The sequence below is a fragment of the Elephas maximus genome, chromosome 4 (genome assembly GCF_024166365.1).
Source record: "Elephas maximus indicus isolate mEleMax1 chromosome 4, mEleMax1 primary haplotype, whole genome shotgun sequence".
Taxonomy (NCBI): Eukaryota; Metazoa; Chordata; class Mammalia; order Proboscidea; family Elephantidae; genus Elephas; species Elephas maximus.
The window spans coordinates 129677537-129697262 of NC_064822.1; the positions used below are offsets into that span (position 1 = coordinate 129677537).

Sequence of the window (19726 nt, forward strand, 5' to 3'; positions counted from 1 at the left end):
AAGAGGATTAGCCATGGATGAGCCCCGCTGTAAGCACTGCTGGGATGTCATGTGCAGTGGGGCGGCTCTGAATCCTGCAGGGCTTTATAGCCTAAAAGCCATGCCTCCCTTTCAGTATGTCTAAAAAATGGAATTAAAAAGCCAGTTTTTACTGCAGAAGAGGTGACTTCCTTCTCCCAGGAGTACTTCTGCACAGCCAAATGACTGCTAGGCCTGGCATCAGACCCACCCAGCAAAGTAGAAGAAGAATCTTGAATTTTCTTTACAGAAGTCCTCTAAGAAGAAAGAAGCACAATCTGCCCAGCTAAATGCGCTACTTTACTCATTTCGTTCATTCACATAAACTTACTCAGGCTCAAACTCTTCTGTGCCTCCTCCTTCTAGAAAGAAACGACTTCAAACACATCTTAGAATTAAAAAATCAGAATTTTACTTGCATCAATTGGAAAGCTCTCTACTATCTGCTTATGAAAGGGCTGCAAAATATGTTTATCACTTGCTTAATATAGTGGTAGAATTTGTGGATCAAGTTTCACTTATAATGAATTCTAAGAAACTTGTCCCAATCCATTTTTTTTAATAGTATAAATTGCGTTCATGGAATGGTTTAAAAATGGTATTCAATGAAGCTTGGAAGTACTCTTGCTATATTGTTTAACTAATCTTATTATTAGTAAAGTTAATTGCATTTTTTTTATCATAAAAAGTATCACAAGAAATAGGATTTGGCCTCTATTGAAAAAAATTAATTGCCAGCTGGGAAAAAAACATGAATTTTTCTGGTTTCCTCTTCTCTCTCCCATTTTCCATCATCCTTTTCTTTGGCCCTGAAGTATCTCCCCTTGGGCTTTCCAGACTTATTTTAGATTCCTTCTGGGTAAGTAAGTGTTGTGAATTCTATAATATTTAAATAACAATAACCAGGATTGTATACTTACATTTATCACATAAGACCCAGGCAAGAGAAGGAGATAATACTCTCCAAATCTGTTGGTTCTATAGGGGCAGATATGTGATCTGTCTTGGACTTCCACAATCACATTGGGTAATGGAATTCTGTTGTGATCAAAAACTTGACCTTTTACACCTACAAGGCAAAAAGAAAGTTAAATGTAAACACCAAATTTTATGCCATATGAAAACATTTCTTGTAGTTATTTTATTAGCTGTTTTGAGTTAATGAAGTGTTACAGAAGGAAAAGAATCTTCTTTTTGATGTAACTTAAAATACAGTCAAGCTACCAATCTTTATTTATAGCTTAAATGTTGTTGCTGTTGAATATTCCACTTACAGCCCATATTATCAACATAAGAGAACACATTTCCCAGTTGTTTGCTCCATCAACAAACTGTACTATAACGTTGTCTAGGTGGATTCCATAAAACCATAAACAAAACAAAACCCCCAGTGTCACTGTGTTAATTTACAGTAAGATGCTTACCTATCTAAGGGAATAAACAGTTTTGTCTTATGGTCAGACTAACTATATGGAAAACAAAATTATAATCACAATGTTGCTTGGGAGCATGGAATCCATTGATGGGGTCTTACTATTAATAGGAGCCCTGGTGGCACAGTGGTTAAAGCACTTGGCTGCTAACCAAAAAAAGGTCAGCAGCTCGAATCTACCAGCTGCTCTATGGGAGAAAGATATGGCAGTCTGCTTGCATAAAGATTACAGCCTCGGAAAACCTGTAAGGCAATTCTACTCTGTCCTATAGGGTTGCTGGAGTCAGAATCAACTCAATGGCAATGGGTTTTTGGGTTTATTATTTTTAATAATAGCAGTTAACATTTATTGCTCACATAATACACTGCAGGAGTCACTGGGTGGCAAATGGTTAAGCACTTGGCTGCTAACTGAAAGATTGGCAGTTCATATCCACCCGAAGGCACCTCAGAAGAAAGGCCTGTGATCTACTTCCAAAAGATCACAGCCATTGAAAACTCTAGGGAGCACAGTTCTACTCTCACATACATAGGGTTGCTATGAGTCCCAATCGACTTGATGGCCACTGGTTTATTATATCCCAGGCCCTATTCTAAGTGCTAACTGTGAATTTTCTCATTAAATCTTCACATCAACTCTGAGGTAAGTATATTATTATCATGATTTTACAGATGAGGAAATTGAGGCTTTGTGCAGTTGATGTCAGGTGCCACTAAGTTGGTTCTGACTCATATGTACAACAGAACAAAACACTGTCCAGCCCTGTGCCATGCTCACAGTCATTGTTATGCTTGAGCACATTGTTGCAGCCACTGTGTCAGTCCATCTCATTGAGGGTCTTCCTCTTTTTCACTGTCCCTCTTCTTTACGAAGCATGATGTCCTTCTCCAGGGACTGATCCCTCCTGATAGCATGTCCAAAGTAGGTAAGCTGTAGTCTCGCCATCCTTGCTTCTAAGGAGCATTCTAGTTGTAATTCTTCCAAGACAGATTTGTTCATTCTTTTGGCAGTCCATGGTACATAAAATATTCTCCTCCAACACCACAATTCAAAGGCTTCAATTCTTCTTCGGTCTTCCTTATTCATTCTCCAGCTTTCACAAGCATATGAGGTGACTGAAAACACCATGGCTTGGGTCAGGCACACCTTAGTCTTCAAGGAGACATCTTTGCTTTTTAACATTTTAAAGAGGTCCTTTGCAGCAGATCATCCAATGCAATGTGTCTTTTGATTTCTTGACTGCTGTTTCTATGGGTGTTGATTGTGGATCCAAGTAAAATGAAATCCTTGACAACTTCAATCTTTTCACTGTTTATCAGGATGTTGCTTATTGGTCCAGTTGTGAGGATTTTTGTTTTCTTTATGTTGAGGTGTAATCCATACTGAAGACTATGGTCTTTGATCTTCTGCATTAAGTGCTTCAAGTTCTCTTCATTTTCAGCAAGCAAGGTTGTGTCACCTGCATATTGCAGGGTGTTAATAAGTCTTCCATCCATCTGGCGAGGTCCATGTGTATAGTCGCCGTTTATGTTGGTGACAGAAGGTATTTGCAATGAAGAAGTCGTTGGTCTTGCAAAATTCTATCATTCGATCTCCGGCATTGTTTCTATCACCAAGGCCATAATTTCCAACTACTGATCCTTCTTCTTTGTTTCCAACTTTCACATTCCAATCGCCAGTAATTATCAATGACTGGAAGAGATCCATATTTATGCCTATTCCCAAGAAAGGTGATCCAACTGAATGTGGAAATTATAGAACAGTATCATTAATATCACACGCAAGCAAAATTTTGCTGAAGATCATTCAAAAACGGCTGCAGCAGTATATCAAAAGGGAACTGCCAGAAATTCAGGCCAGTTTCAGAAGAGGACGTGGAACCAGGCATATCATTGCTGATGTCAGATGGATCCTGGCTGAAAGCAGAGAATACCAGAAGGATGTTTACCTGTGTTTTATTGATTATGCAAATGCATTCAACTGTGTGGATCATAACAAACTATGGATAACACTGTGAAGAACGGGAATTCCAGAACACTTAATTGTGCTCATGAGGAATCTTTGCATAGATAAAGAGGCAGTTGTTTGCACAGAACAAGGGGTTACTGATTGGTTTAAAGTCAGGAAAGGTGTGCGTCAGGGTTGTATTCTTTCACCATACCTATTTCATCTGTATGCTGAACAAATAATCTGAGAAGCTGGACTATATGAAGAAGAACGGGGCATCAGGATTGGAGGAAGACTCATTAACAACCTGTGTTATGCAGATGACACAACCTTGCTTGCTGAAAGTGAAGAGGACTTGAAACACTTACTAATGAAGATCAAAGACCACAGCCTTCAGTATGGATTGCACCTCAACATAAAGAAAACAAAAATCCTCACAACTGGACCAATAAGCAACATCATGATAAACGAAGAAAAGACAGACATTGTCAAGGATTTCCTTTTACTTGGATCCACAATCAACAGCCACGAAAGCAGCAGTCAAGAAATCAAAAGACACATTGCATTGGGCAAATCTGCTGCAAAGGACCTCTTCAAAGTGTTGAAGAGCAAAGATGTCACCCTGAAGACTAAGGTGTGCCTGACCCAGGCCATGGTATTTTCAATCACATCATATGCATGTGAAAGCTGGGCAATGAATAAAGAAGACCAAAGAAGAGTTGACGCCTTTGAATTGTGCTGTTGGCAAAGAATATTGAATATACTATGGAATGCCAAAAAAACGAACAAATTTGTCTTGAAAGAAGTGCGGCCAGAATGCTCCTTAGAGGCAAGGACGGCGAGACTGCGTCTTACATACTTTGGACTTGTTGTCAGGAGGGACCAGTCCCTGAAGAAGGACATGATCCTTGGCAGGGTACAGGGTCAGCGGAAAAGAGGAAGACCCTCAACGAGGTGGATTGACACAGTGGCTGCAACAATGAGCTCAAGCATAACAACGATTGTAAGGATGGCTCAGGACCGGGCAGTGTTTCGTTCTGTTGTGCATAGGGTCGCTATGAGTCAGAACCGACTCGACGGCACGTAACAACAACAAGTCTTCCTCCAATCCTGATGCCCCATTCTTCTTTATATAGTCCAGCTTCTTGGATTATTTTTTCAGCATACAGATTGAATAGACATGGTGAAACGATACAATCTGACACACGCCTTTCCTGACTTTTAAACACACAATATCCCCTTGTTCTGTTCAAACGACTGCCTCTTGGTCTATTTACAGGTTCGGTGTGAGCACAATTAAGTGTTCTGGAATTCCCATTCTTCCCAATGTTATCCAAAATTTGTTATGATCCACACAGATTTGGGTTACTCAAATAACTTTCTCAAGCTCATGCAGCCAACTAACTGGCACAGCCTAGCTGTAGTAAACCCAGGCTAGGCCTCCAGAACCCGCAGTGAACCCATAGCTCCATAGCCCACCCCTTGACATTTCAGAAGTACAGTTAATAATAAAAGGTTGTTTATAGTTGAAGGAACCCTGGTGGCACAGTGGTTAAGCACTCGGCTGTTAATCCAAAGGTCAGCAGTTCAAACCCACCAGCTGTTCCGTGGGAGAAAGATGTGGCAGTCTGCTTCTGTAAAGATTACAGCCATGGAAACCCTATGAGGCAGTTCTACTCTGTTCTACAGGGTCGCTATGAGTCAGAATCAACTCAATGGCAATGGGTTTGTTTACATTTGAAGACTCTTTTCATTTTAAATCCTAAATTTCACACTCCATTTTGTTCACCCCAATGACAAATCATGCTTAGGCATCATCTTCAGGTGAAGCCACTTAAGCCCAAGACATAAATGAGACAGAAGAGACCACAATGATATGACCTCAAGCTATCCCAAAACATTTACACTCAATAATTATTTACCAAGGCAGAAAAAGAAGCAGCACACTTTAAATGGTTTCCTCTAGAAAAGGTTAAAATGAAAAATGAAAAAAATTGACATTTAGCAACAAAATCTTTATCTCAAGCACTAAGAAAACTTCATATAGCTGGACATAGGAAGAAGAACAGGGCATCAAGATTGGGGTAAGACTCAATTAACAACCTGTGCTATGCAGATGACACAACCTTGCCTGCTGAAAATGAAGACGACTTGAAACACTTACTGATGAAGATCAAAGACCACAGCCTTCAGTATGGATTACACCTCAACATAAAGAAAACAAAAATTCTCATAAGTGGACCAACAAGCCACATCATGATAAATGGAGAAAAGATTGAAGTTGTTAAGGATTTCATTTTACTTGGATCCACAATCAACACCCATGGAAGCAGCAGTCAAGAAATCAAAAGATGCATTGCACTGGGCAAATCTGCTGCAAAGGACCTCTTTAAAAGTGTTGAAAAGCAAAAGTTGTCACCTTAAAGACTAAGGCACGCCCGATCCAAGCCATGGTATTTTCAATAACATCATATTCATGTGAAACACGGGCAATGAATAAAGAAGACCAAAGAAGAACTGACACCTTTGAATTATGGTGTTGGCAAAGAATATTGAATATATCATGGACTGCCAGAAGAATAAACAAATCTGTCTCGGAAGAAGTACAACCAAAATGCTTCTTAGAAGCAAGGATGGCAAGACTGCATCTTACCTACTTTGGACATGTTGTCAGGAGGGATCAGTCTCTGGAGAAGGACATCATGCTTAGTAAAGTACAGGGTCAGCGAAAAAGAGGAAGACCCTCAACAAGACAGATTGACACAGTGGCTGCAACAATGGGCTCAAGCACAATGATTGTAGGGATGGTGCAGGACCGAGCAGTGTTTTGTTCTGTTGTACATAGGGTAGCTATGAATTGGAACCAACTTGAGGGCACCTAACAACAACAACAAGAAGCAAAGTTCTGTCTGACCCAAGTTGCCTTTTACTTTCTTTCTAATCTAATTCCCAACTCTGTTCTTTCTCTTTCTCCCGAAACCAAAAAACTGAACTGCTTGCCATTGCAGTCAATTCTGACTCACCGTTAGCTCATGTGTTTCAGAGTAGAACTATGCTCCATAGGGTTTTCAATGGCTGTGATCTTTCAGAAGCAGACAGCCAGATCTTTCTTCTGAGGTGCCTCCAGGTGGATTCCAACTGCCCATTTTTTGGTTATAGCCAAGAGCTTAACCATTTGTACAAGGGACAACTCTCTTCCTCCAGAGAAGGGATTATGAAATGCCATATTTCCTTCTCACCTTTTTAATACAAGCCAACTATATAAAACCTCTATTTTCATGTAATTTATTCCTTTATAATCTCTCTTTAAAAAGTTTCATTTACATTTATTTCTATTACTTGGTATGTATCATTTTGCACTTTTGGTAGTATCCAATCACAAACACTGGTAATAATTTGGAAACTTGATTATGCATTTATTCATTAGATTTCAGTGGCCGTATTCTTTGAAGAGGCATTTATGTACATTGTGTCCTTATTAAGGAGGGCCTTTGATATCTTAGATGACATAACACATATCAATCATCGCAGCTTTCTGGGTGTGACAGAAAAACCTTGTCAGATAGGTATCATCTTGAATCCCAGTTCTCAAGTCACTAAACATTCAAGCCTCAATTTTGTCATCTATGAAATGCGTATAATATGTAGTCCCCCCAAACTCCCAAAATGGTTGTGACAATTAAATGCAAGTAACACAGAACAGGAGGCCAAACAAATATTAATCCCTGTCTTTTATTTGGATAAGAAAAACTATGCAAAGAAATAGAAGGACTGTGGCTAAGTAGGTTTGAAATTGAGACAGAAATACCAGACAAGTTTCTAGAATCTCAATTCCAAACTTGCTTCACAAGGGCAGGAAAGTGGGAAGGAAGAAGCTATACATATCTTCCTTCTCCAGGGCTCTGAGTTAGCATACAGTCTTCCCATCACTTAGAAAATTCATGAATTTGTGCAAGATAGCTTGTGGTGGTAGTGGTGGTGTGTCCGTTAGCTTCTTTTGTATTTTTCATTGACTTCCCCCAAACCAAATCAGACAAAAAAAAAACCCAAACTCATAAAAAAGAAAACAAAACTGTCTTTGAAACTGACTTTATACCGTCCCTTACCATCTAAGATAATGGATTCAGGACGCTAGTAAAGAGTAGTTGGCTAAAAACATCAAGACAAAAAGTCCTGGTGCCTGAAAATAAGCGTAACAAATTCCTTCTTGGCTAGAATTGGTTACACTTTAATTGAACAGACTTATTTGTGTCAGTTGCACAAAAAGTGTTTATAACACTCATATATTAGTATGTATCACAAACGAAGATTCAATTAACCCATAATCTGTCTACTCTCAAATATAGAAAAAAGAGGGATAATCTGGATTCGGGGGGATGTCTAAAAGTCTTCCTATTATGGTTTGACTCTCATTCATCATCCTCTCAAAATCCATAGGCTCATTTCCATATGACTCTCACCTAAGCCTCAAGATGGTATTTCAAGACTATGGAGCCCTGGAACATCTGAATGTCACTCTTCTACTGAGCAAACACAGACCATGCTTGAATATGAAATTCCTATTCAAAGAAAACCCCCATACCACCAGCCAAATGAAAGCTTTCTTCAGATTGTATGTGTCTTTATTCTGTCAAGGCATCACCAGGACTTTCACTTAGAGGGAAGTAATTGTTTTACCAGAAGATATGGTTTATTTCTATATTCTGACTTGAAAAATTGAAAAAAGACAAGATACAGATACTAAAGAGAGCCAGCACTATTATATCAGGGGAACGAAAAATAAGATTTTGAAAAAGCTCAGATAGTAAACAAAGGAGAAGGCCTAAAATCTAAGGCTCAGATTCTGTGGCCACATCTGGAGACGAGGAAAAGAAAGGCAAAGCTCTACCTCTCTTGGAAATGTGTAAACTTTGTGAATGAGAATGTATTCACTTCTGGGCAAGAAGTGAAATTCTGCATCCAGGGGCCACAGTTCAGTCAGAGCTGGGACGGTACTTGGGCCTGTTCATGCCCATGTTCCCACACAGTGATCACAGTGGCCACCTACTTTATATCTGATGGTAGATCCCTATTAGTGTTCCACAGGTTTGTGGAACTCAGCATATGCCAGATTCTCTCAGGCCCAGGTGGCTTAGGTTTCTGGGTACTGGAAGTCAGCCCCCAAACCCCTGGGTTCAGATCTGCCTTGAGGAGTTCAGGGGAGAAGCAGAGGCAGCAGCAAGTAACATCGGGTCTTGTTCATCTTTGCTTCTCCCAGGGAGGAGGACAAGCAAGACATCCCAGGCTCCTAAAAACCAGACTTGCCCTCCTTTGCTACCTAGGCCTCAGTATCTGAGGACACTGGATCCCTACCAAACCCAGGGCTGTCCAAAGTAAATTCTTGAAGCATGACTACAAAAACAAACAAACAAAAAACAAACCAAACCTGTTGCCATCAAGTCGATTCCAACTCATAGTGACCCTATAGGACAGAATAGAACTACCCCCATGGGTTTCCAAGGAGCAGCTGGTAGATTCAAACTCCCGACTTTTTGGTTAGCAGCCAAGTTCTTTAACCACTGTGCCACCAAGGCTCCCTAAGCACGACTACACAAAACCAAAGAGCCTGGGTTTAGACTGAGGTCTGCCATGAGTTTTAATGGAAACACTAACCCCGTTTGAGCCTTGTGTGAGGCAGGGCAGATGCTATTATTACTCCTAACTTTCAGTTGACTAAAGCTGAGATTCAGCTGAATGGCTTGCTCAAGGTTTCACACAAGGCCAAATAACAAAGCAGCCTGGGCTCTGGGCAGGCTCCTGGCCCCTAGTCAGGCTCCTGGCCCCTTGGTCAGGTCCTTCCATTAGAGCGGAAGGCCTCTGCTTCCCTGACAGAGGCAAACCAGATGGGTGAGAATCTCGGAGACTCAGAGTTGTCTGAGCAAGTGGTGAAACTGAACCAGTGAATGCAACAGAAATGGACAAATTTTAATAGTTTCCTTAAAGCAGAGCAATACCAATAAAGAGGTGTTTACTTCTATCATGCACGAATGAAAATAGTCTTGGGCTCCTTATTGGGTACCAACATGGTGAGAACCTTTCTAGCAAGTAATAATAACCACATCAGTGTTTTGAAATATGGTTTCATTATTAAACTAGAAAAATGCCTCTGTCTTAAACCACAAGGGGTCAGGATTGATGTGCTATATGTTTTTTAAGTCAATTGTTCACATCAGATTACAAGGACGGGCAGATACAGTAACGTCCATTATAAAACCAAGTATAAACGGACTTGTTAGCCCTCCAAATTAGTGACGATAGTTATGTTGCAATTTTTGGATATTTAACAGTTTACAAAGCTCCTTCACTGGCAATATTATCTTAGCATGATACTTTGAAGACAACTTTAATTCACTGTTGGGCAAATGACCTTTACAGCTAAATTGAAACAGTAGTGCAGTTACATGGAGCATATTTCATGTTCAGTTGTACTCCTATGTTGGTGCTTATGGAGGATGAATTTTGGAATTTTAGCACACTAAAGCATCAATACAGACAGAATACAGTAATAACCAAAACCAAACCCACTGCTGACAAGCCAATTCTGACTCATGGTGACCCTTCATGAGGGAAGTGTAGTGGAGAAAGAAATACAGAATACTAAAAAAGAGAGGACACAAAGAAAGTTTGAGGACATAATGAGGAGGGAGAAAGACCTAATATTAACCTTAGTAAACTTTATGAAGGTGTTGGTGAAAGAGAAAAATGGCATTTTGTAACAACTCCTATCAAAGGGAATCAACGGACCTCATGAATGATTTTGGACACAGCCCTGTGAGTTCACCAATAATCTTTGTGTACTTCTGTTTGGGGAGGGGGTGGGATGGGGTAGGGGCATCCATGTTTGGGCTGTGAGGCTGAGGAAGGTCCTAATTACTTTGTGCTCAGCCCTCTGTCCCTGTGCTTCTGGTTTGGGCCCCCCTCATTCTTTTTCCTCTCCTTTTTAGCAGATGGACAGCTTTGGTGTGGAGCATGCAGAAAGTTGTGCAATTGTGCAGCAGGCCTGGGATGCAAACCTTCAACAGACACAGACACATTCCACTTTGGCTTGACATGGTAGCGTAACTATTGTGCCACTTCATGATGCGTTTCTTCCCCCCAAGCCATTCTGAATGGAGAAAGATAACTTTAACTCTGACAGTGCAGAAGAGCCATCCACACTCTGCCCAAAGAGACACGGGTTACGCCAATGAGACAGGTTGAATAAACTTGAACTCTACTCTAACCATCATCATCGCAAGCAGTGTGTTTCTCTGGTGCAGTGGTTCTCAGAGTGTGGTCCCTGAGCCAGCAGCATCAGCATAACCTGGGAACTTGTTAAAAATTCAAGACCCACTAAGTCAGAAACTGGGAATGGGGCCTGGCAGTTCATGTTTCCACAAACCCTGCGGCTGAGCCTCTGCGCGCTGAGAACCACCACTCTGTTTCCACATTTAGTGTGATCACCTGTGATAAGGCACAGTTTTCAGAAAGCGGGCTGGGGAGCTTCCCACTGCCAGGTCATTTGGCAGAGGTAGGGAGCTGAAACAGATGCTGCTAGGTCACCACCCCACTTCTGGAAAAACTGTAAAAGAGGAATGTTCAAATGTTTTCTGGGTCTGTGATACTGTGTGGCAAGTGGTCAGCAAATTTGGATTTTTCCTAAATAGGAGATGATTATCAGAGTAATAGCCTGTTTTCCCAGTTTTTTTTTTTTTTTTTGCCAGATCTTCAGGTCATTCAACATGTAAAACTGGAGGTACACTGGATATTTAAATCCCAATGTCAAAGCAACATGCCCCATGCCTTCTCTCATATGAACGGATGGGCACTGAACCTCGCACACACTGCAGATAGGTAAGCAGAGACAATTCTTAACCTCTAGTTCCATCTGGTCCCCCAAATGAGGCTGTACCTAGAAAACATAGATGGGGGCTTATGTTTTCTCAGCCCAAAGGTTTTGTTTGCCAGATGCTATGTTTTGTGTTAACAAGGATTTAGTAAGAAAATCTTACAAACCTAGGTGCACCTGTTTTATATATTCAATCAATGAGGCTTTGTTATCATTCCAGAAGAGTGGAAGCTTCTCCTCACGAGGGTATTTACAGCATGACAGCTCCAACGTAATTTCAAAACACTGGGCCCAGATGTAGTTGTAATCTTGCATTCCACCTAAACGCAAGCATATTTCATTACTATTTAAGGTCTGGAATTGGAGTGGAGCCAAGTATCTCGTACCTCAGGGGTGAGTGAATTGGGCAGTTGTAGGGAAAGTACATGTAAACAGGAAAAGATGAACTTGATATATTAGCATATAAACTCGGGACTTGACATTTTATTACTCCAGCATGACCAGGCAATATTAACTATTCCCACATGGGTAACTGGACCAGAGCTGATTGACGTTCAACTGTGCATCAATAAATTAAGTGCAGGGTGCAGGGCGTCCCCTTTCTTATACTGGAAAAAGGATTCTTCAAATTATATTTCTTCCCTAAGTCACACTTAAACAGATACAGACTAGAATAAGATTTCTTTAAAAATATTTGTACAACCCATTTATAAATGTTTATTATGCCAAGCAAAGTATACTCATTTTGGGGGGATGAGAATGCTCACTATTTACTTAGTGCCCACTACTGCTACGTACTGTCTGCAGTGCTTTGAATCAACTCTTTTAATGCTTACAGCAGTTATTATCACTGGTTTACATATGAGGAAACATATTCATAAAGTAACATGCCCAGGGATTCCAGCTAAGAAATGTCAGAGACTGGTACACAGGCCATCTTGCTCTCCATCCATTAAAAAACCAAAACAACAAAAAAGCCAAAACAATCCAGTTGCGGTTGAGTCGACTGACTCATGGCAACCCCACGTGTGTCAGAGTAGAGCTGCACTCCATGATGTTTTCAATGGCTGATTTTCCAGAAGCAGATTGTGAAACCTTTCTTTTGAGGTACCTGTGGGTGGACATGAACCTCCAACCTTTTGGTTAGCAGCGAAGCAGCTTTTGCACTACCCAGGGCCTCCTTCTTCACCCATGATCCTACTCATTATACTAAATCGCTTCTGGGGATAAAAGAGATGTTACCCTGCTGACTCCTAGGAGGTAAAAGACACAGGTCCCTGTGGCTTCAGCAGTTTTCATTGCTCATACTCAATTCCCTTTTCTTACCTCTAACCAAAAACAAACAAAAAACGGAAACCTGTTGCTGTTGAGTCAATTTTGACCCGTAGTGACCCTAGAGGACAGAGTAGAACTGCCCCACAGGGTTTCCAAGGAGCACTGTTGGACTTGAACTGCTGACCTTTTGGTTAGCAGCCGTATCACTTAACCGTTGTGCCACCAGGGCTCCTTTTTTAGAATCCCTGCTTTCAAAGTGTTATAAAATACTTCATATTTCCAAGATATACTTTTTTTTTTTATCTTTTAATATCTTCAAGTTGGAATGTGGCTTATATTTGAAGGATGAATAAATCATTGTGCTATTAGTTTAACTGAAAGCCTTTTTTTTTTTTTACTTTTTTGATGGCACATTGTGTACCATCAGTGACATCTCAAATTTGATCAAATACAGTAACTTTAAAGAAAGCAGTCCCTGCCAGATTTTAAATTTTTATACTTGATTTCAGGCCAAGGAAATATTCATTCTCAATTCCATCGGCGTATTTGGGAAGTATTGAGGTAGAAAGAAAAAATTCATGCTAAGAAAATGGTCAAAATATTATTTAAATGTCAAATAATATATATGTAGACCCAGATTAACAGCCAGGAAGAATTTCTCTCTCCTTTCCTTCCTTTACTTTCCTTACAGGTTTGGTACTTCTTATCTCATTTTTAACAAGAGCTGCTTGTTGTTGTTGTTAGGTGCCTGCGGAGTCAGTTCCGACTCATAGTGACCCTGTGTACCATAGAACGAAACACTGCCTGGTCCTGCACCACGCTTACAATTGTTATGCTTCAGCCCACTGTTGCAGCCACTGTGTCATTTTTTTTTTCTTTTCTGTTTTGCTCTCTCTTTTTAAAATTTTTTTCCCCTTCTAGCTCTTGTTGCTATGTTGTTGCTATGAATAGCAACAAGAGCTAGAAGGGGGAAAAAAAGGATTAGCAAAACAGAAAAGAAAAACACAAAAGACAAAAAACAAACTCTTGGCTGGATGGCTGTGTCTCAGGGGAAAGAATTGAAATGGCCAAACAGTGTAGGTGTGCACTATGTAGAGCAGGCAGGATTGAGAACGCTGAGTATTCTGCTTAGCGTGTCCAGGCTGAGCAGAAGGCTTGGTTCTAAGCTTGCTTGTTCTCTGAGAAGAATACACAGCTCACACACAGGCACATGTGGGAATAATTCCTGACACCAACTGTAGGTTCCTAGCTAATTCCCCATACATCTGGATTTGTCTTGAACATTATAGATGGAGACAGTGAACACAAAGGACAGCTCTGCCACTGGGCAAGGGGTGCGCCTTTCCTAGGTGTTAAAAAAGCAGGGACTATGCAGGAGGCCCACGTGGCAGGGCTGGATCTCATACAACAGAGAGGTGATTGGGAAGCGCTGCCTGTTGATTGTTGTCATCAGCTGCCGTCGAGTTTGATCCTAACTCATGGCGTTCCCAAGCACTGTCGAACCAAACACTGCCCAGTCCTTCACCATCTCCATGATTGGTTGTGGATTGGACTTCAGGATCAGACAGACCACTGTGATCCATAGGGTTTTCACTGGCTGATTTTCTGAAGTAGATCACCAGGTTTTCTTTCTAGATCATCTTAGTCTAGAAGCTCCACTGAAACCTGTCCATCATGGGCAACCCCGCTGATATTTGAAATACCGGTGGCATGGCTCCCAGCATCATAGCAACATGCAAGCCTTTACTGACAGACAGGTGGTGGCTCTGCATGAGACGCATTGGCTGGGTATTGAACCTGGGTTTCACGCACGGAAAGTGAGAATTCTACCACTGACCCACCACTGCCCTCATCCTATCGGTTGTTGGTTATTTACATTGCCTTGAAAGCTGGCACACAGCTGCCCAGGCACAAAAGTTCTAGTTTGTGCAAGACTGTTTGAGAGCTTATGCAGCCAAAGTGACATCTGGGGAAGGTGCCTTTGGAAGTAGCCTGCATGCAAAACTGTAGCTGGTGTTGGTAGTGTCAAGCTAACTAGTCCAAAGTGGGTGATTTCCAATGAGGCAACAGAAACCCACTTCCAACCCACTGTCACCTCTCTTGCCCTTCCACTCTTGTTATTGTTGTTAGGTGCCATCGAGTCAGTTCTGACTCATAGTATCCCTATGCATAACAGAATGAAACACTGCCCGGTCCTGTGCCATCCTCATAATTGTTGCAATGCTTGAGCCCATTGTTGCAGCCACTGGGTCAATCCATCTTGTTAGGAGTCTTCCTCTTTTTCAGTCCCACCTATTGCCTTTCAGTTTCCAAACTAGGATGAGTTCTCTCCTGCCCCTAGGCTTCTGTTTATGTTATTCTGTCTCTTAAGAATATCCTCCCTTCCGTGTTCCCCATGTGGCAATCTCCTTGCCCCCTGCCTGGCCATCCTATACTGTGGGTGGAAAACTAGAGGCCCCCTCCTGCTGTACTCAGCCTGAAGAGCTCTTTTGTTTAACCAGCAAAGTGGCTTTAAAATCATGATACTTCATCTATGAACCCAGCTCCTTTTGTAAACTGGAAGATCTGGCAATATTGGGACCCCTCGGCTGCATGGCAATAATTAGCTGAATCTGAGTAGCAGCTACCCCTGTTAGCTGACACATTAGCGTTTAATTTTCCAATGTCTTCACCACTCACTCCCTGTGGTATTTGGCTTTACCCCCTGCCATACACTGCACCTTTTCTAAATCTACTTTTATTCTAATTATACTGCTACTCACCTAAGAGTGAATTCCAAGAGTATCCATTTGTAATTCCACTGGGAAAGTTCATGTTATTTTTACATTTATCTCCTTCCTTCATGTTGGGATTTCTAGAAGCATAGGTATGTGCCAGATCTTGAAAAACATTTCTGTTAGCAGCCTGGTCGCCCCACGGCTGTTAACAGAAAGGTTGGTGGTCTGAACCCACCCAGCGGCCACGTGGAAGGAAAGACCTGGCTAAGAAACCCTATTGGACATTTGTACTCTGTCACATGGGATCGTTATGAGCCAAAATTGACTTAAAGGCACCTAACAACACTGCTATCACAATTATTTGTTAGCATACCTCTCTCCCACATTAAACTTGAGGGTGTGGTCTGTGTCCTGTTCACCTCCTCTGGCACAGTTCCTGGCTCACAGTAGGCAGACGCTGAACAAGTGTTTGAATAAATGAAGAAGGCCCTTGGTAGTGAGGAAGGTGTCTGAGAATCTCCCAATCAGTCTCCTCCACTGCTCTTGTGATGTCAGCTGATGGAGACATGACTGAAGAGACTGCTCTGTGCCTAAAGATCTTTTGACTACTGCTGAGGTCAACATAAACCAGCTGGCCCCCTTGGATGAAGACAATAGAGAGAGTGGTAGAAATGAAGAGAAACTCACCTAAGAGTGGATACCAAGAGTATCCATTTGTAACTCCATTGGGAAAGTTCACGTTATTTTTACATTGATCTCCTTTCTTCATGTTGGGATTTCTTGAAGCATAGATATGTGCCAGATATTGAAAAACATCATCATCAGGGGTTAAGCTTCGGGAGTGTAAGGTTCCAGTTGCTGGATTGGAAAGAGAAACCAAGACCTTTCAATCGACTTTACAGGAAAAACATGCACCATCATACTATCAAATACCACAACCACATCACAGATAAATGCTCTAATTTTCCCATGGAAAAATCCTCTACCCACTTCCCTGAATGTTTCCTCTACTCTTCTTTCTAGATTTAATGAGTATACACAAGGCAGTATCCACAAAATAAGCCATATTCATATTCAAATTCCCCCTGAATCAGCTTAACAATTAAATTTCCTTAGCCACCTTGCTGATTTCGGTAGTCAATAAACTTTCCTTGAGTACTGTAGGGGTTAAATGAAGCCACTGTGATACTTTAAGTCAGTGGTACATACCTCATCTGACAGTTTTTATTTTTTTAAATACTGACTTAATTTTAGAGCAGTTTAGGTTTAAAGAAAATTGAGTAGACAGTACAGAAAGTTCCTATACATCTCCTCTCTCTCTTTCAGTTTCCCCTATTATTGATCTCTTGCATTAGTGAGGTGCATTTGTTACAACTGATGAACCAATATATTGATACATTATTATTAGCTAAAATCTACAGTTCACATTAGGGTTCACGTTTTGTGTTGTGTCCAAAAAAAAAAAAAAAAAACCAAATCCATTGCTGTGGAGTCAAATCCAATTCATATAGCTCTATGAATTTTGATAAGTGCATGATGTTATGTAAACCAAAACCAAACCCATTGCCCTCAAGTTGAGTCCGACTTGAGGGCAATGGGTTTGGTTTTGGTTTACATAACGACCCTATAAGACAGGGTAGAACTGCCCCATACAGTTTCCAAGGAGCGCCTGGTAGATTCGAACTGCCGGCCTTGTGGTTAGCAGCCATAGCTCTTAACCACTATGCTACCAGTTTTCCTAATGTTATGTAGCCACCATTATAGTATCACACAGGACAGTTTCACTGCCCTAAATATGCTTCACCTATTCATTCCTCCTTTCCTTCCCTTGTCATGACTCCTGGCAACCACTGATCTTTTTACCGTCTCAATAAAGTTTGACATTTTCCAGCATGTCATATAGACTCATGCAGTATGTAGCCCTTGCAGACCGGCTTCTTTTACTTATCGGTACGCATTTAAGGTTCCTCCACTCACAGAGTTTTTTTTTTTAAAGAGGAGTCAGCAATTATTGTTCACTTGATTAGCAGAGAAAGGTAAGTTGTTTTCGTTGTACTCTTTCAGCCTTGTTGCCTCTTTCAAAGTAATCCAAATCCTGATTTTAGCATTTCACTAATGAATGTCAAGTAATCCTGTTGCAGGCTGTTAGTGCAGCCGCACTGCCCATCTATTGTTTATAGATTCCGGGGAGGATAGCTCAGGGTGAGGTCAGTGAGGCTCTTGCTATCCCTGCTGGGCCACATGTTCTGCTTACCTGGAACACCATTATCAAACGGGTAACTGGCCACCAGGGCACCGCCATGGAGGTTTGCAGAGAGGACAAATGTCTCCTTTTTCAGCCACTTCATGACTGCCTCAGTTTCCGGCTGCCTTGATACGTTATTGAATTCAAAAGCATCAGGGAAATTTCTATTCAGGTCATACTGGTTATAATTTTCCCTTTAAAAGAAAGAATTTTTTAGGGTTTATTGATGGTATGTGAGAAGGCTAATTTGTGCAATGTGTACACCTTTCGTGTGGGCTCTAGATTTTCCTCCAAATGTGAATACAGGTGTGGCAGGCAGTTACCTTGGGGGCCTCCAGGCATTCACACCCTATATGGTCCCTCCCACACTGACTGGGCTAGCCTGGGACTTGCTCTGATCAATAGGACATTAGCTAGTGTGATGTAAGCAGAAGTTTAGAAGTACTTGAGTTTTGAGGCTTTTCTTCTTGGAGCACTTCCTTTAGGGACTCCCAACACCCCAATGCTAGCCACATCGAGAGTCCACATGGAGAAACCGGCTGACTGCCAGAACTGAGACTCAAAACCTATGGCCCCAGGCTAACTGTCCCAGCCAGACTCCAGCCAAGGCCCCAGGCATCGTAGAACAGACATCAGCCATCCTGGCAGTGCCCAGCCTAAATTCCTGACTTACGGAATTGAGAGTAAACAAAAACATTGTTTTCTTAAGTCACTAAATTTTGGAGCTGTTTATTATGGAGCCACCAATGACTGAAACAACAGGAATGTACTGCTCTATGCAAATGTGTCCCTGAAAAGTGAAATCACCATGTTTACATATGCTAGAAAAACTGAAAATTACGGGAAACAGGCGGTAAGGTGCAATGCAAACGAAATTTTAAATTACACAAATATAGACGGGTACTAGAAATGTGAGAAATTCCAAACCTCCTAAGGCAGCTTGACAGAAAATAAACTCTGTTTAAATCAGAAATACTACGAAAAATACTTCTTTGTGGTTAGTTCTTGGTTTACCGGCTTAATAAGTCAACCAATAATACCTAAACTAGGTATTGGAGATTTAACAATGATACATACATGGATGGGATTCCTGTTCTCAGTAACCTTAGAGTTGGTGCAGAGAGACAGTAAACAAAAACAGACATTAAAAAATTGGCTATGAAGGTAAAGTACTAGAATATACGAGAGTGTAACAGGGAATTTAATACATGATAGAGTAGGGAAAGAGTCTTGGAGAAATGCTATTTAAGCAGTGGGTGGGGAGTTTAAAAAAAACAAAACAAAACTGTTGCCATCATGTCAATTCTGACTCATAGAGAACTGCCCCACAGAGTTTCCAAGGAGCGCCTGGTGGATTAGGCATTTTGGTTAGCAGCAGTAGCACTTAACCATTACGCCACCAGGGTTTCCGGGTGGGGAATAAGGAGTGGGAAATGACATATGCAAAACTCCTGGGATGAGGAAAAACCTGGTAGTTCAAGGAAACGACGTAGGGCTGGAGTGGCAGAAGCCGGGGTGAGAGTGGGCGCAAGGGGGAGCAGTGAATGGAGTTGGAGCAGTAAGGCTGCACAGGACTAAAGCAACCAGTTCAGAATTTTACATTTGATCGTAAAAGTAATGGGCAGACCTCAAGAGTTTTCAGCAAGGGAATGACATGCCACAGGCTGTGATACAATTCACTGTAATCTAACTCCTCTTGCCTGGGCCAACAGGTACTATCTAATGAGGCCTTCTGGTTGTTTTTGTTTTTTTTTTTTTAATAAAGACAGACCAACCTATCCTTACCTTCCATTACTGTAAAAACAGTCAGGCTTTCTGACAGCTTCAAATCCATCTGGGTTCATTGAAGGCATGATGTGTATCCGGGTACTATTGATTAGATTTGTGATTTCAGGGTCTTTTCCATCGTTTGTTACAAGATATTCAATCAAATGGAGCAGTAGTTCCCGGCCAACAGTCTGTAAGTATAAAAGAGAAAAGGGGATATAACTGATCAGAGGCAATATGGGAAACTGTCCCCAAAGCACAGATTCCCCAAAAGAAGTCTCTACAACATGATATTTTAGATCAAAACTAGTTTGTGAGACCACTGCTTCTCAAACATACTGGATACTCTGGCAAATGACAATTATAAGGTGTGCTGTGTTAGTCATCTAGTGCTGCTATACCAGAAATACCACAAATGGATGGCTTTAACAAAGAGAAATTTATCTCCTCACAGTAA

At 41.3% G+C, this 19726-nt stretch overlaps 2 protein-coding genes across 18 annotated transcripts in view; one reads left to right on the forward strand and one right to left on the reverse strand.

Annotated features, from left to right (window-relative positions):
* MDM2 (MDM2 proto-oncogene) overlaps positions 1-19726 on the forward strand; it is a 126462-nt gene that overhangs the window by 60589 nt on the left and 46147 nt on the right. For 7 of the 14 annotated variants that reach the window (XR_007517264.1, XR_007517265.1, XR_007517266.1 and 4 more), the window contains exons 12-14: positions 10382-10490; positions 11141-11270; positions 19397-19462. The exons of 3 other annotated variants lie outside the window; for them this stretch is intronic. Coding sequence is in view for 2 of the 11 variants with exons in the window: in XM_049883838.1 (XP_049739795.1) it covers positions 10382-10486 (105 nt within the window). In the remaining 9 variants the exon portion in view is untranslated. Of the gene's footprint in view, positions 1-7835; positions 10209-10381; positions 10491-11140; positions 11497-19396; positions 19463-19726 lie in introns of those variants that run through there. 4 more of the 14 variants (XR_007517269.1, XR_007517271.1, XM_049883838.1 and 1 more) reach the window with 4 other exon arrangements.
* CPM (carboxypeptidase M) overlaps positions 1-19726 on the reverse strand; it is a 113366-nt gene that overhangs the window by 3925 nt on the left and 89715 nt on the right. For all 4 annotated transcript variants that reach the window (XM_049883843.1, XM_049883846.1, XM_049883845.1 and 1 more), the window contains 5 exons: positions 19288-19460; positions 17512-17696; positions 15945-16115; positions 11433-11585; positions 939-1087 (listed from right to left, as the gene is read on the reverse strand). In XM_049883843.1, coding sequence (XP_049739800.1) covers positions 939-1087; positions 11433-11585; positions 15945-16115; positions 17512-17696; positions 19288-19460 — 831 coding nt within the window. The remainder of the gene's footprint in view (positions 1-938; positions 1088-11432; positions 11586-15944; positions 16116-17511; positions 17697-19287; positions 19461-19726) is intronic.